This window comes from Taudactylus pleione, unplaced genomic scaffold (assembly GCF_031769625.1).
Source record: "Taudactylus pleione unplaced genomic scaffold, aTauple2 ptg000109l, whole genome shotgun sequence".
NCBI classification, from domain to species: Eukaryota; Metazoa; Chordata; class Amphibia; order Anura; family Myobatrachidae; genus Taudactylus; species Taudactylus pleione.
In genome coordinates this window covers 5,735,539-5,752,555 of record NW_028284511.1, presented here as the reverse complement: position 1 = coordinate 5,752,555, position 17,017 = coordinate 5,735,539, and the positions used below count along the sequence as shown (strand labels likewise).

General features: G+C 45.5%; 1 protein-coding gene across 1 annotated transcript in view; it reads right to left on the bottom strand.

Annotated features, from left to right (window-relative positions):
* The window catches only part of LOC148525227 (uncharacterized), a 30,252-nt gene extending 19,918 nt beyond the window's left edge, over nucleotides 1-10,334 (bottom strand). Inside the window, exons 1-3 of the mRNA XM_088471035.1 lie at nucleotides 10,322-10,334; nucleotides 8,874-8,909; nucleotides 4,088-6,325 (exon numbers count right to left, since the gene is read on the bottom strand). Of these exons, the coding sequence (XP_088327161.1) occupies nucleotides 4,088-6,325; nucleotides 8,874-8,909; nucleotides 10,322-10,334 (2,287 nt within the window). The remainder of the gene's footprint in view (nucleotides 1-4,087; nucleotides 6,326-8,873; nucleotides 8,910-10,321) is intronic.
* Nucleotides 10,335-17,017: the final 6,683 nt, after the last annotated feature.

Sequence of the window (17,017 nt, the reverse complement as noted above, 5' to 3'; positions counted from 1 at the left end):
CCATGTCAGAGCATCTTTTTGGGGGTGTTAGGTTGATTTTCCCAAAAATCTGCGAAGTTTTAGCTGGTTTCACTTTCGCCGGGTGCAGTTTTCGACGATTTCATATTGAATACGGGTATAAGCGGGGGCGCGTGCGATACTTTTTCCCCGGCAAAAGTTCCGATATGCGGCGAAAACGTCCGCGAGGTTAACGTTTCATATTGAATACCCCTCCATGTCTTGCAAATCTATGAAATTGTATTTCCATGGGGCGACTGCTCACCCATCATGAGCATGCCAAACCTTCCGATAGTCATGGCAATATGTACAAAGTCCGAGCTGTGGTTGTGGCAGCACAGTCCCTAAGATTTAGTACTACCACATCTAAATCAAAATAGTTGGCATTAAGCTATGTTATTCAAATGGACAGAACAGTTGATGTCACTAGCGTGTGACTATCATACCACTGGTGTTGAGTGAAACTGGTCTATTAGATGATATATTCTATATATAACAAAATCTCGTGTGTGTGTAAGAGGTTGAGCGGTGGGGCAATAGAAATACCCTCTATCAAAATGATGTAGCTACTAATGTACAGTTTGGGCACATGATGCCAAATTTGCACATTTCTGCTAGGGATTATATTATGGAGTATATATATTTGTTCAAAGGTAGGTTCTTGCATAACTAATGGAATGAAATACCTCCCAACCATACCACTTTCAGTGGGACAGTCACAAATTTTAAAAATTGTTCTGCAGTTCCATGATCAGGATGTTTGTCTCAAAATTTGGGTGGGATGGGAGATGTTGCTCTGCCGCATGCTGTAGAGGTAGGTGTCTTATTAGTGTGTGGCAGAAAATTGGAATTTGTCTTTAAAAACCCCCACTAGGCCTATGGTCATGAACACTGGAGACCTAGGGGGAGATATATCAAAGCTTGGAGAGAGAGAAAGTGGAGACAGTACCAACCAATCAGTTTTTAACTGTCATTTTATAGGCTGTTGGGTCTATTTACTAAGCCTTGGATGGAGATAAAGTTAACAGAGATAACATACCAACCAACCAGCTCCTGTCATTTTTCAAACACATGTGACATGGCAGTTAGGAGCTGATTGGCTGGTACTTTATCTCCACTTTCTGTCCATCAAAGGCTTAGTATATAGACCCCTGTGTTTGAAGAGGAACAGTTAGAAACTGATTGGATAGTACTTTATCGCTCTCCAAGCTTTGATAACTGTCCCCCACAATCACATGTCACGTCCCTCTGCTGGGACCTCCATTGTTTGGGGCTATGGAATTATGATTGTAATACACATTTATTAAGTTGCTCTTATGTATAACATTTTCAACCAATTAACTGACATTTTTTTCCCCAGAAATTGTAATTTTTTTTATTTAATAAAGTTTAAAGAATATTTTTAATAATATATTTAAATCCCCCCCCATGTCCTTAGGCCCCCATTATAAAATAACTTACCACCACCCATTGGTAATGGGCCCCCTGGTGGTCATAAATCTTAATAACATTACCCCCCACACACCTCATTAATAGTAAAAAGAATCTCTATTTTATAAAACACCTCAACCGGGGTGGTGCGGTTGTATGTGATGCGACCTTGCCAGCTGAAGCGTAGTTGGCTCCAGTCACTTCACATACGACATTGCCAGGTAAGTGGTCAACAGATTAATTGCACTGTAATCCCCCATTATTTATGGACGAAACGCCTAGTGTTTCTGGTGCTGTGTCCATACACTAAGCGGAAGCACCCTGCCAATCAAGCTCACATCCGTAAGTGTGGTGGCAGGCAGGGCCGGCCCCAGGGGGAGCGTCGCCCTGTGCAAAACGGTTAATCGACTACCCTTACGTGTGCACGTCAAAATGGGGGCATGGTCTAATTACCATAGGCCATGCCCCCTAAATTACATTATTTGGGGACGTGCCTGTATGGCACACCTCCCGTTAACTTCAGGCTGGGGGTGAGCCCAGTAGTCTGACAGTCTGACAGACTCTCATTAGCTGCTGCTGCTGCACCCACTGCAGAAGCCGCTCCATCTTCCGGCTCCCGCAGTGGGTAATGGGAGAGGCGTCATGACGTCATATGACGTCTGTCCCATAATGCAGAGCAGCGCGGAACGGGAGGACAGACGGAGGAGCGGAAGCCGGCGGGAGCGGGGATTTAGGTTAGTGTTTTTTTTAAATCTTTTTTATTACGTGTGTCTACTGGGGGGGTGCTGGCACTACAAGGTGGAAACCACTACTGGGGGCACTACAAGGGGGGGGGACTACTACTACTGGGGGAACTACAAGGGGGGGACTACTACTAGTGGGGGCACTACAAAGGGGGGGACTACTACTACTGGGAACACTGCAAGGGGGCTACTACTACTGGGGGAACTACAAGGGGGGGACTACTACTAGTGGGGGCACTACAAAGGGGGGGACTACTACTACTGGGGGCACTACAGGGGGGGACTACTACTACTGGGTTCACTACAAGGGGGAGGGACTACTACTACTGGGGACTACTACTACTGGGGGGGCACTACAAGGGGGGGGACTACTACTACTCGGGGGCACTACAAGGGGGGGGACTACTACTACTCGGGGGCACTACAAGGGAGTGACTACTACTACTGGGGGCACTACAAGGTGGGGACTACTACTACTGGGTTCACTACAAGGGGGAGGGACTACTACTACTGGGGACTACTACTACTGGGGGCACTACAAGGGGGGGACTACTACTACTGGGGGCACTACAAGGGAGTGACTACTACTACTGGGGGCACTACAAGGTGGGGACTACTACTACTGGGGGCACTACAAGGGGGGGGACTACTACTACTAGGAGCACTATAAGGGGGGGACTACTACTAGGGGCACTACAAGGGGAGGGGACTACTACTAGGGGTACTGCATAGGGGGGAGGGGACTACTACTAGGGGCACTGCATAGGGGGGAGGGGACTACCACTGAGGATACTGCATCGAGGGACCACTGCTGGGGGCTCTATATAAAGGGCAATACTGGGGGTACTGCATAGGGGGGAGACTACAACTGGGGCCACTATTTAAGGGGCACTGCATAAGGGTTACCACTATTGGGGGCACTATATAAGGGGCTTAATACTGGGGGCAAAAGGGGCACTGCACAGGGAGGACCACTACTGAGGGCACTACTGGAGGCCTGCATAAGGGGGTCCTCTCCTGGGGCACTACAACAGGGGGCTGCCCCTAATCTTTATTTTTACTTTACATTAATCCCATATAGACCCGCCTCCTCCCTGGAACACTTGAGGGGGGGAGGCCGTAGCACGAAAGTTCTTTGGGCACCCCGGCTACACGCTACTCCTATGCCAGGGCCGCCTGCATGCATTTGCCCCCCAGGCTAAAAGTTGCTAGCCAGCCCCTGTAACAGTCCTACAGTATATTGCTCGGCTCTCATTTGTGGAGCGTAAGGGACTAGTTTTGCATAGTGGAAGTTTCACAATGAAGTTTTGAACTATAAATGTTCCCGTCTCAGCGCCAGAGATAGTCTCCTGTTTTCAGCTCCCCTGTTTTCAGCTCTCTAGTCTAGACTGAAAGGTTTCTTTCTTCCTTCTGAAAATATAATGTACTTTGTATGAATGTAAATATGAATCTGACATCTAAAACTTTCACCTCTTCATCTTTCCCTCAAGCTAAAAGTGATTTTTACATCAGAAATGTAGCAAAATCTGAGAAATGTATTATGCCTTCAACAAGTTTCTTGTGTCTTCAGTTCTTCTTTTTAGATCATACTTTTCAAACACATTAACTACAGCAATGAGGAAGTATACACATTCTAAGGCCCTGATCCAATACTTGGTAGGCATCTAATAGTCTGGTAATAAAAATATATCCCCATTCTCTTTCTGTGGGCAGCACCGCATAAGTATATCTGAAACCCATACAGTATTGGATAAGGATATTGCAATGTATACACTGCTATCACCTCTTGCTCTACAACATCATATACCAAACTTTCACATTTTTTATATACATAGCATAATATTCCATTAAGTTGTCTTTAGTCTCTATATAGAAATTACATTATACATTTGATACTGATTAAAAAATATTCTTACCTGTGACATGTGAAATTGGTGTAGTAATGGATAAAGTAGATGTGGTTAGTGATGTGTTTGTGGGTAATGGGGTTGTAGTGTAACTAGTTGTGGGTGAAATTGGTGTGGTTACAGTGGAAGGTGTTGTGATCATTGAAGTGAAAGAAATAGTGGGAATATGTGTTGTGTTTGAAGGAACATAGATTGTTGATGTACTTGGCTTAGACGTACTTATAGTAATTGTTTTGGTAGTTAATGGGGTTGTGGTGGTAGTAATAATGGGGGTACCAGGGGTAATTGATATTGAAGTTTGTGTGGATGTTGTAATAGGAATTGTTATAGTAGTTGAGGGAGTTGTGGTGCTAGTAGTAGTGGAGGTAACAGGGATGGTTGTTGTTGGTGTGGATATCGTAGGAGGAGTTGGTGTGCTGGTTAAGGGAGTTGTGCTGGTAGTGGAGGTAACAGGGATGGTTGTTGTTGGTGTGGATATCGCAGGAGGAATTGGTGTGCTGGTTAAGGGAGTTGTGGTGCTGGTAGTAGTAGAGGTAACAGAGATGGTTGTTGTTGGTGTGGATATTGTAGGAGGAATTGGTGTGCTGGTTAAGGGAGTTGTGGTGCTGGTAGTAGTGGAGGTAACAGGGATGGTTGTTGTTGGTGTGGATATCGTAGGAGGAGTTGGTGTGCTGGTTAAGGGAGTTGTGCTGGTAGTGGAGGTAACAGGGATGGTTGTTGGTGTGGATATCGTAGGAGGAATTGGTGTGCTGGTTAAGGGAGTTGTGGTGCTGGTAGTAGTAGAGGTAACAGAGATGGTTGTTGTTGGTGTGGATATTGTAGGAGGAATTGGTGTGCTGGTTAAGGGAGTTGTGGTGCTGGTAGTAGTGGAGGTAACAGGGATGGTTGTTGTTGGTGTGGATATCGTAGGAGGAGTTGGTGTGCTGGTTAAGGGAGTTGTGGTGCTAGTAGTAGTGGAGGTAACAGGGATGGTTGTTGTTGGTGTGCTGGTTAAAGGAGTTGTAGTGGAGGTAACAGAGATTGTTGATGTACTTGGCTTAGACGTACTTATAGTAATTGTTTTGGAAGTTAATGGGGTTGTGGTGGTAGTAATAATGGGGGTACCAGGGGTAATTGATATTGAAGTTTGTGTGGATGTTGTAATAGGAATTGTTATAGTAGTTGAGGGAGTTGTGGTGCTAGTAGTAGTGGAGGTAACAGGGATGGTTGTTGTTGGTGTGGATATCGTAGGAGGAGTTGGTGTGCTGGTTAAGGGAGTTGTGCTGGTAGTGGAGGTAACAGGGATGGTTGTTGTTGGTGTGGATATCGTAGGAGGAATTGGTGTGCTGGTTAAGGGAGTTGTGGTGCTAGTAGTAGTGGAGGTAACAGGGATGGTTGTTGTTGGTGTGCTGGTTAAAGGAGTTGTAGTGGAGGTAACAGAGATTGTTGATGTACTTGGCTTAGACGTACTTATAGTAATTGTTTTGGTAGTTAATGGGGTTGTGGTGGTAGTAATAATGGGGGTACCAGGGGTAATTGATATTGAAGTTTGTGTGGATGTTGTAACAGGAATTGTTATAGTAGTTGAGGGAGTTGTGGTGCTAGTAGTAGTGGAGGTAACAGGGATGGTTGTTGTTGGTGTGGATATCGTAGGTGGAGTTGGTGTGCTGGTTAAGGGAGTTGTGGTGCTGGTTGCAGTGGAGGTAACAGGGATGGTTGTTGGTGTGGATATCGCAGGAGGAATTGGTGTGCTGGTTAAGGGAGTTGTGGTGTTAGTAGTAGTGGAGGTAACAGGGATGGTTGTTGGTGTGGATATCGTAGGAGGAATTGGTGTGCTGGTTAAAGGAGTTGTAGTGGAGGTAACAGAGATGGTGGTTGGTGTGGATATTGTAGGAGGAATTGGTGTGCTGGTTAAGGGAGTTGTGGTGCTGGTAGTAGTGGAGGTAACAGGGATGGTTGTTGTGGATCTCGTAGGAGGAATTGGTGTGCTGGTTACGGGAGTTGTGCTAGTAGTAGTGGAGGTAACAGAGATGGTTGTTGGTGTGGATATCGTAGGAGGAATTGGTGTGCTGGTTAAAGGAGTTGTAGTGGAGGTAACAGAGATGGTTGTTGGTGTGGATATCGTAGGAGGAATTGGTGTGCTGGTTAAAGGAGTTGTAGTGGAGGTAACAGAGATGGTTGTTGGTGTGGATATCGTAGGAGGAATTGGTGTGCTGGTTAAGGAAGTTGTGGGGCTAGTATTAGTGGAGGAAACATGGATGGTGGTTGCTGGTGTGGATCTCGTAGGAGGAATTGGTGTGCTGGTTAAGGGCGTTGTGGTGCTAGTAGTAGTGGAGGTAACAGGGATGGTTGTTGTTGGTGTGGATCTCGTAGGAGGAATTGGTGTGCTGGTTACGGGAGTTGTGCTAGTAGTAGTGGAGGTAATGTAGATGGTTGTTGGTGTGGATATCGTAGGAGGAATTGGTGTGCTGGTTAAGGGAGTTGTGGTGCTAGTAGTAGTGGAGGTAACAGGGATGGTGGTTGTTGGTGTGGATGTCGTAGGAGGAATTGGTGTGCTGGTTAAGGGAGTTGTGGTGCTAGTAGTAGTAGTAGAGGTAACAGGGATGGTGGATGTTGGTGTGCTGGTTAAGGGCGTTGTGGTGCTAGTAGTAGTGGAGGTAACAGGGATGGTGGTGGTTGGTGTGGATATCGTAGGAGGAATTGGTGTGCTGGTTAAGGGTGTTGTGGTGCTAGTAGTAGTGGAGGTAACAGAGATGGTTGTTAGTGAGGATATCGTAGGAGGAATTGGTGTGGTGGTTAAAGGAGTTGTAGTGGAGGTAACAGAGATGGTGGTTGGTGTGGATATTGTAGGAGGAATTGGTGTGCTGGTTAAGGGAGTTGTGGTGCTAGTAGTAGTAGAAGTAGAGATAACAGGGATGGTGGTTGTTGGTGTGCTGGTTAAGGGCGTTGTGGTGCTAGTAGTAGTGGAGGTTGTTGGTGTGGATATCGTAGGAGGAATTGGTGTGCTGGTTAAGGGTGTTGTGGTGCTAGTAGTAGTGGAGGTAACAGAGATGGTTGTTAGTGAGGATATCGTAGGAGGAATTGGTGTGGTGGTTAAGGGAGTTGTGGTGCTAGTAGTAGTGGAGGTAACAGTAACAGGGGTGGTTGTTGATGGAGTTGTGATGGAACTTGTTGTAGATAATGGTGTGCTGGTTATAATGGGTGTTGTAGTTGCAGGTGATGTTATGGTAGGACTGCTGTGTACAGTGGATGCTGTAGAGGGAAAAAAAACAATTACTATTTGTTAGTTTGAAGTCTGTGTATTATACCTGATTCTCACTACTGCCACAGTACAACGGCGTGAAACTGACAAAACTGAGACAAGGTATGGTATATTTTTTAATGCCAGTTATTTATATAGCACCCACCGATTAGCACATTACAGAGAATAATTATTAATTCCCTTCTGTCCTGACCAATGTGGAGTTAACTATATACTGTATAAATGCTATCAACACAAGGGTTAATTTAGTCATAGAACAATTAGCCTACAGTACCAATATGTCTTTGGATTGTGTAGGGAAACCAGGGATAGGACTCCGGTCCGAAGCAAGGCAATGACATCCGTGCTGTGAAGTCAAATATTTTACCTCTATGCCACCTTGCGGCCTAGGGAAGATAGGAGGCTGGAAAGTACCAACTTAAATTAGTCCTCATTGATGGCAGAACAGTGAGACAAATACTCGTACTGTATGTTTTTATTTTATTCTTATAGCTAAACATGTTCTTAAATGAATCTTTACATTTCAGAAGTGTGTGATATATGGGGGTTGCGATTGCCCTGATTGCCATCCCCCTGGGTAGTCTACAATGATAAATGTCAAAACTGCCTCCAAATCACTGTGCACAGTTTTAATGGAATCTTTTACTTGTACAAGGTGAATTGTAATGTTACAATAAAAAATGTAATAAAGCCAACAACCACAAGTAGGGCTATTGTGAGATGTTTCAAGCCCTGGTACTTAAGGAGGAGGGGGATGCAGTAATGTGTTGTCATGGCTACTTACGGCTGTGACTAACAAGGCCATCTAAACATGGTGGAGGCTCTGAATGGGGCATAGCTCCCTGGTCCGGTCCCCAGACTCCTTGTAATCCTCCCACTATCTGGGCCCCCAAACATTGCAAACAATTATAAATGGGGATATTATTATTAATTTCTAATAAATCAACAGGTTCCAGTCTCATGAATATTTTTTCAGTCCCCAAAATAAGCCTCCTCTCATAGATTTGGTGGCAACATTAGAAGTTGCAACTGGTGCTGAAGTGGTCTTTTCTACAATGTTATATTTATTATTTATTACCAGTTATTTATATAGCGCACACATATTTTGCAGCACTTTACAGAGAATATTTCTCCATTCAGGTCAGTCCCTGCCCCAGTGGAGCTTACAATCCATATTCCCTACCACATGCTCACACACATACGCACTAGGGGTAATTTTTTTGTTGGGGGCCAATTAACCTACCAGTATATTTTTGGAGTGTGGGAGGAAACCGGAGCACCCGGAGGATACCCATGCAAGCACAGGGAGAATACAAACTCCACACAGGGCCGTAGTGGGAAATGAACCCACAACCAGTGCTGTGTGGCAGTAATGCTAACCATTACACCGTCTGTGCTGCCGTTGTAATATAGAAGGCATCTCTTAATAAACCTAGTACCAAACAATACTCAAAAGTACTATACAATGTTACCCAAATTAACCATTATGGTGGGATTTTTGTAATATTACTGCTAAACCAAAATATATTTTCAAAGTTAAACAGGTACACATACCTGGTGTAGATGAAGTTGAATGAGAAGTGAATTCACCTTTAAAAGACAAACAGTCAATACTAAACATTTTTTCTTAACACATTCAGGGGTCTATGTACTAAACTTTGTGAAGTGGTTGGAGATGGAGGACCTCATTCAGAGTCGGTCATTGCGGCCGCTCGGTCCTAAGGGAAAAGGGTCCGGATATGCAAATGAAGCGCTCGCAAGTTGCGTCGTTAAGATGGGATCGTTAGCTTGACGAGCGAGGGGAGGATGCGGCCGTAAGACTAAAAAAACGCCCCCTTCTCGTTCGCAATACACATCATCTCCGGGCATATAAGGATTAATCGAGACCATCGGAGCTGGTCGTAGAGCTTAAGGTTGACCATACCCTCTCTTAAGCATTACGATCAAGTCAGTGTAAAAACCTCCCATGTCACATGTGCCATGACACTACTTAGTTAATTATGCACACCCATAAAACGCCGTTTGCATAGTCAGGCACGCCTGCGTTCGGATCTCCACTCCCCCGTTCACAAGCACCTTCCCCTGTTACCACCCACAAACGCCTCATCCTGTCACTCAAACTAACGACCTGGCCAAGTAGAAGGAGAGAGAAATTTCCGATTGCAACAGCTAGTTTGCGCACGCGCATTGCGAAACTTACGCATGCGCTGTTTTGCGAACATTGCTGGGTACGACCGAGCGGCCGCTTACGACTGACTCGGAATGAGGTCCAAAGTGCCAACCAATCGGCACCGTCCACTTTATCTCTCGCCAAGGCTTAATACATGGACCCATCAGTCATATTTGCATTTACAATGCTTGCAATAAAGTGTACATAAAAACATTACACATTCTGCCTATCTCCACTGAAACGGACATGGGAAAGTCACCGGTTGATTAGTCCAAATTCAATAATGTAAATATTCCAACAATAAAAAGTGTAGTACTGTGTCCACAGAAGTACAGTATAAGAAGAAACCTCCATCAGGATTAATGAAACATTCACTTCTAGATTCCAGGAGAAACAAACATTAGGTTTTGTGTTAGTAGCATTATTATAGCAGCCAAAAGCACATATGGCTCCATCGATGGCACACAAACCATCTATGATGAACCATCGATGGTTTGCACCACTCGATGGCCAATCAAAAAAAAGGGTTGGGGTTTAGCGGGCGCTGACCAGAAAAAAACAAAACGTCTCCTACTTTTCCATTGATGGCAAAGAACCATTGGCTCTCTGTCATTGATGGTAAAACTATTTAACATCGGCCGTAAACCATCGATGATTTTGAATCATCGATGGTCGATGGCCATCCCTACACCAAAGTGCCGACTCCTCAGTGACAGGATCCGGGTGCTGCACTGTGTAGCATTAGGTGCAGCACTCGGCTCCTGACACAGTGAGGACACCTACTTATGCTCAGAACTCCACCCTTTTGAGGTCCGCAAATCCTGATTATCACCTTCTTCTGCCATCTCAGGTAGATGCAGGCAGCAGGAGTCCTTAAATAAACTATATTGTTAATGGCAGTAGCCATACAGCTGCTGCTTTCTTAAGGTAGAAAGGAGCCCATCCCCACGATGAGCTTGGAGTGATGTCTACAGACCATGCATGTGCCGTGGCCATTGCCAGGGGGGAGAGGGGGGCTGCGTTGTGCTAGAGTTGTGCGATCTGCAGCATAATGCATTGCGACAGAATTGCATCTATGAGCATTGTGGCTGCTGTCGGAAATGGAAGGACCACAGCAGGTATCGCTCCATATTACATCTGGGGATTCTAATTAGTTGCGGTTATCTCCTGAAAATGGGTGATTTTGGGAATATGCCGCAAATAGTTAATGATAAATGGGCGCCTGAGGGTGATGCAAACCCATACAAATACATGTGATGTGCCATAGGAAAATGAATGACGCCACCTTACTATGTGGTAATATGTGCAGCCAGACATTGCAGTGATATCCGACGGCACATAGGATGAAATTCCTCCTCTGAGAAACAAAATGGCTACCTGCATATGTGCTTTCACTCAATACCTGGGGAGAAAGTGAGGAGCAAATAGAATTATCAACATCCATGTAAAATTCACAGCTTCTATTCCAGTGACCACAATATCATGTTGACCCTGTACTGGGTACCACTATACCATATAAACCCAATTTTGGTGACCCGGTTGATTTTATTTACATCACATATCTATACATTTCACTTAAAAAAAAAAAAAAAAAAAAAAAAAAAAAGACCTAGATATGTATGCTTTTACATGTGCTGCTGCTCGGCTGCTGTATGGATTGGGAACAGGAGGTCGACATACCGGCAAGCAGTGTGTTTAATGTTAGAACACCTGTACGGATGAAATGCTCCAAGTAGCATTTCAGTTGTGTTCAGGATCCTGGCGCTGACATAGTTGGGTTGACATAGTGACTGGTGACATTGTCACTGTAAACCTCTTGCTATAGACAGCAGTTAGTTTAGATCATACTTGCATACTCTTTCAGAAGAGAAGTCTCCTGGAAACTCCTAAAATGTGGAAGATCTCCTGGGACAATTCTCCTGCATCCCAACCACTGCAGTGAAATGTGCATGGCAATGACAATTCAATTTGCTGCAAATCGTGTCATCACGGCCTCTCATCCCTCTGGAAAATGATGCAAATCGTGGAAGTTTTGCAGACAGGTTTCCCAAACAACCCGATTTCAGCAGGACAGTTCCTATTTGAGGGCTCTGTCTCAATGACATGAGCAGGACTACATTGTTCTGATCTGCTTGGGAGTTGGGAGACATGACCCTCTCACGCTGGTTTGCATAGCAGAGCAACAGTCAATGGATGCAAGATGCATCTGCCACTGGGGCTTGTGGTATAAAAGGGGTGATAGAAAGGGGACTAGAGAGAGGTCAGTGGCAGTCTAACCATAGGCAAGCCCTTGGGGCCATGCCCCATCCGGGATGTGGTTAAGAGACCAGCGGTCTCATAGCCGCCGGTCTCAATCCCGACAGCGTAATCCAGGCAAGAGATTTAACATAGGCGTCAAAATACTGACGCCTATGTTAATCCCGACGCCGGAACGCTGAGGACGCTGGACCGATCGTCCTCTCGGCTGGGTAAGTATACACTTAGCTCGGGGATGAGGGGGTTAGGTTTAGGGACCCCTGGGAGGACTTAGGGTTAGGCACACCCCCACCCCCAGGGAAGGTTAGGGCTAGGCATGGGGAAGAGGGGGTTAGGGTTAGGCATCCCCCCGGGAGGGTTAGGTTTAGGATGAGGGGTGGGGGGTTAGGTTTAGGCACCCATGGGGGGAGGTTAATGGGGGGGAGAGGGGAGGGTTAGCATACTTACCAACGGGCATCAGGATCTTCACCTGTCGACGTCACTGTTAGGATTTGAAGAGCCGCCAGTATTTCAATTCCATTCCACCCCATCCATTACACAGATATGTCCACTCTCTTTAAGTCCCTTACCCTTCCCCCCAATGTTAGGAGGTGTGATTCACAGCACCACATTCAGAGAGGGGAGTCTCACACAGTCAGCAGCTATAGTCCAGATATATGTGGTATGTCTGTGTAACATCTGATTGCAGACATTTCATATAAGTCAGGTTTTAAATGTATAGCAGACAGAAGCTACTGCTCAAGCAGATACACCTGTATTGTTCTACGGATGCAGAACAATATAGTAGTCTGTGGATTGAGATTATATTATTCCAGTCGAGGACTGTAGGGAGGGTGGTGCAGCTGGTGCTGTCACCCAAGGCTGATAGACATACAGAAAAGAGGGGATCCTGCACAGGAAAGTAATAATCGCACCATGTACTGTATCTCTTAGAAAAACCACCATCTAACTAGTGATATAGTGACATATTGTTAATCATAGCTCTGTTGGCGGAACTGAATACAACGTACTAAAAAAAAACAAAATTAGCACAGGCTATTAAAGAGAGTGGTTCCTATTTGGGGGCACTCTTTTTAGTTTAGTATGTATAAATATGTTAAGTGATTGGTATTAAATCTATTATGTCTGCCCAAACATATACAAAATTACTAAAAGCAGAATGCACCAATACAGACTCAAGACATTCCTTAGTCTGTCCAGTCACAAAGACACATGCAAAGATGCTGAAAGCAAAAAGCACCAATAAATTCCGCTTACAATAATTCACTTATTTGTGAGATACAAATTGTCCATTAGTGAAAATGAAAAGTGCAAGTTAAGGACACACTTGGTCCTGTAGGAAATTATATAATTTAATTCAGGACACGAAAAGTCTGGTGGGGATAATATTTGTATCAGTAACTCATTGAATGTTTGTGTTCGTAACTCATTTCATTTGAGTCAGAAGACATGGAGAAAGTGTTATGTTTCTGTTTAAAAAACACTATGTATCCGGTACCTTACCTTATTTTGATTATAAAGAGCATATACTTGGTCAAAGTGATAAATACCAGCAGGTGGTGTGTAACAGCAAGTTCATGGTACATTCAGGGATACTAATAATTTGCGGGTATCCCATGAAAATGGGTGCATTCGGGGAATAAGCCGCATATATTTTATGATAAATGGACCCCATAAAGAGATGCCTGGCGCCCACCATGAAGGATAACTCGTGAGCGGCACGCCCAACGGTGCTGTCACATCCCCCTCCTATGCTCTGTGCCAGGTTATCTAAGGCTGTTACCTATGGATGGGCGGTGCTGACGATGTGACTGCCAAGGAATGAGGCATCATGATGCCACAAAGTCATTGAGAAGAGGAGCAGAAAAACATTTATTACACATAATACAATGCTATATACAGTATATGTGCAGTTTACTATGTGTAATTATCGATATCGTAGAAATATAGAAATGCTACGATATATGTAATCTGAAATTATTGTGAGATGTCGCAGTTGCCGTTTTGTGCTCACTAGATGGCGGAAATGAGCCATATTTGATTTGTTACAATAATTATTATGGCTATGTAAGAGAGGTCCCCAGCACTACTACAATTTCTACCCCCCTGAGGAAGTCTGGCTTAAAGGCAATGGGTGGACCATTTTGGGGATCTATTTGTCTGGACCCACACCTTTAATCCTAGATGTTTTAAGAACTGAGGGCCTGATTCAGACCCGGTCGCAAGCGCTGTGTGCTCGCAACCGGGTCGATGTTGGGCCAGTGCGCATGCGCGAGACCCGGATAGCAACTGGCAATCCGTCGCTCCGGGTCTCGCAACAAAGGGGGCGAGCTGTCGATGTTGAGTGACAGCTCGCGCCGTTTGGTGGGCGGGCCAGGGGAGTGGCTGCCCAAACGGAGGCGTTACCATGTGAACGCCTCCGTATAGGGGTGGCCCCACTGACATTTGTTAGAGCCAAAATCTCTCTAGGGCTTGCGGCCACGAGACCCTACCACAAGGGTCTCGTCGCAAGCCCGATGGTCGCGATGGTCTTGACCATCGGGACCATCTTCCTGGCCGCTCGCATTAGCTGTGGGTGGCAACCCACAGCAATACGAGTGGCAAGGAGGCCGCTCCATTAAAAAAAAAAGACGCCCTTATTCCGGCTCTGAATCAGGGCCTGAGACCGATTGTTCAGATAAGAGGTGAAAAATTATTTTTAATGTATGGGCATAACCCATTTGTTTTTATGCTATATGTAGAATAAAACTTCTAAAAACATGACATCATATGAAGAAAATCCTTAATTATCCAGAAAACTGCAGGAACAGAAGAACATTTTCCCATCAGGCCCTGCGGGATTTTGAAAGTGTATGTCCAGCTCCAGCATCCCAAAAGTGTCTAAATTGATTAAAATGTGTACACTTTATATTAGTCTATAAACATTTATATTTATGTAATTTTATGGATTGATGTATTAAAGCTTGTGTTCCTCTTTGACTACCAGTTGTGGAGTGCCGCCATTATTCGCTGACTCTATGTGATTTTATATAAAAAATTTATATCTAAAATTTTTTATATAAATATATTAAATATAAATGTATACAGAGTAATATATGGCATATGTACACATTTTAATCATTTTAGACAGGTGTGGTATGGGTCCCGGTGCACACAATACCTGCGGTCAGAATCCTGACGCTGGAATCCCGACTGCTTTGAAATACAGATATTTGTAGATAAGTACTCTAGCCCTACTCCTAACCCTACCCCTAAACCTAACCCCCCCCCGCAGCCTAAAGCTAACTCCCTCCCGCAGTCTAACCCTAATGCCCCTTACACATTATGCCACACAGTAACGCCCCTTACACATTATGCACCACTAAGTAATGGCCTTTACACATTACAATATGCCACACAGCAATGACCTTTACACATTATGCCACAGTAATGCCTCTTACACATTACAATATGCCACACAGTAATGCCCCTTACACATTATGCACCTCCCCCTCCTGCAGCCTCTCCCCCTCTAGCAGTCCATTACCTTTCCCCTCTCCTCCATGAGCCACTTATCGTGCCTGCATCAGCAGATGTTGATTTGGAGCTGGACTGGCAGGCAGCCGTCCACAGCCCTTGAGAGACTGACACAGAGTTGCGGGCAAATGTGTCAATGAAAGTTTTACTGTAAAAGGGGAAGAGGAGTGTCCTATGCATGAAAACCCCAAGCAGCCATTAAAGGGTGGTCACTGTTGGAGTAATGCGGCTATAGGAGCCATCTCTGTAGGTTTACACTGCTGAGAGTGTCAGAGCTGCATTGGAGCAGTCTATATATTGTTGTCCCATGAGATTGAGAAGGGGTGCAGATATGTGGGTGTGAGATGTATATTGCTGGCCCTTCGGGAGCGGAGAAAGGCAGACTTAATAAGAGACATTCTGTAAATTGTCTGCAGAGAAGCAAGGAAAGACACAGGGGTCTATTTACTAACCAGTGATAAGAAACAGAGTGAAAAGTGATAAGGTGCCAGCCAATCAGCTCCCAACTGCCATCTCACAGGCTGTGTTTGAAAAATGACAGTTGGGAGCTGATTGGCTGGCACCTTATCACTTCCTTATCACTTTTCACTCTTATCACTGCTTAGTAAATAGACCCCACAGTGTTCTAGCACATGCATAGGGTGTGTACTCTACATAAAACTGCAGAGATGAGCACTGCTGGAGAGATGTGTGCAGGCTTGGACTGGGCTGCCGGGGAATTGGGTAATTCCCCAGTGGGCCCCACTGATTTGAGGCTACACCCCTTTTTGGGAGGGGGTGGGGCTTAGCGGCCTGCGATCGGGAGACAGGGAGGGGTTGCTGCCCAGCCTGTGGAAGTTCCCTATGCCCTCACATGTCCAGTACTAGACTAGGCATTGCACCTTGCCTCAGATACCTGCATCATGCTGCTCTGGAGCAGCTCAGCAGAGAACGTAGCCTAATGCAGGGGGCGGAGCCTAACCCCGAGAACAGTTCTGTGAAGTTCGGGGAACCCTGCTGAAGCTGCAGTCAGCTTGAGTTGTTAAATTTCCCTTACCCCCTCAGGGGCCCCCCAAGCCAGGTTTGCCTGCCAGCTCCATAATGGATGTGTCAGCAGCAGTAAGGGAAATCTGCCCCAACTTCTGAAGGAGAGCCATGTCTATGGAGGGCACAGCTGACCAGGCACAATAATGGTGAGTAAAGATCTATGGGCCTGATTCAGCACAGATCACAACTGCAACAGCGTATGCAGATGGCCGATTGTTGCATACTGTGTGCAACGGCACAATTGCGATCACGAAGAGTGAGTGACACGTAGCCAGTGTTTAGGGGTGGTGACGGGGGATGGTCGGAGAAATGCACACATGTCTGTCTGCTTGAACGCCGTTACAGAGGTGTGCATAAATTAACCACTGCGACGGCAAACACAGCCTGAGTACTCACTGTGTGCGATGAGATTAGTAATTTCTGAGTAAGGTCAAGGGTGCTGTAAGTGTGTGTGAGGGGCCGATGTTACCGATGTATACGCAGGACTGCAAGGTAATACGGATGTGAGATAATGGTAGTGGGTGTCTCTGTGCTGGCTGCGCGATGGCATTGCGATTGCATTCATTAGCATATGTTCACAGCAGAACTGCATGCGTAATCACAGCCGCGATTGCAATAGCGATCCGTGGTGGATCAGGCCCTATATTCACTATCACAGAGGACTTGAGACTTCTGCTACCAGGGGCGAGTGGGGGGGGGGGTTGAGGAAACAACTTCTGGTGCAGCCTAT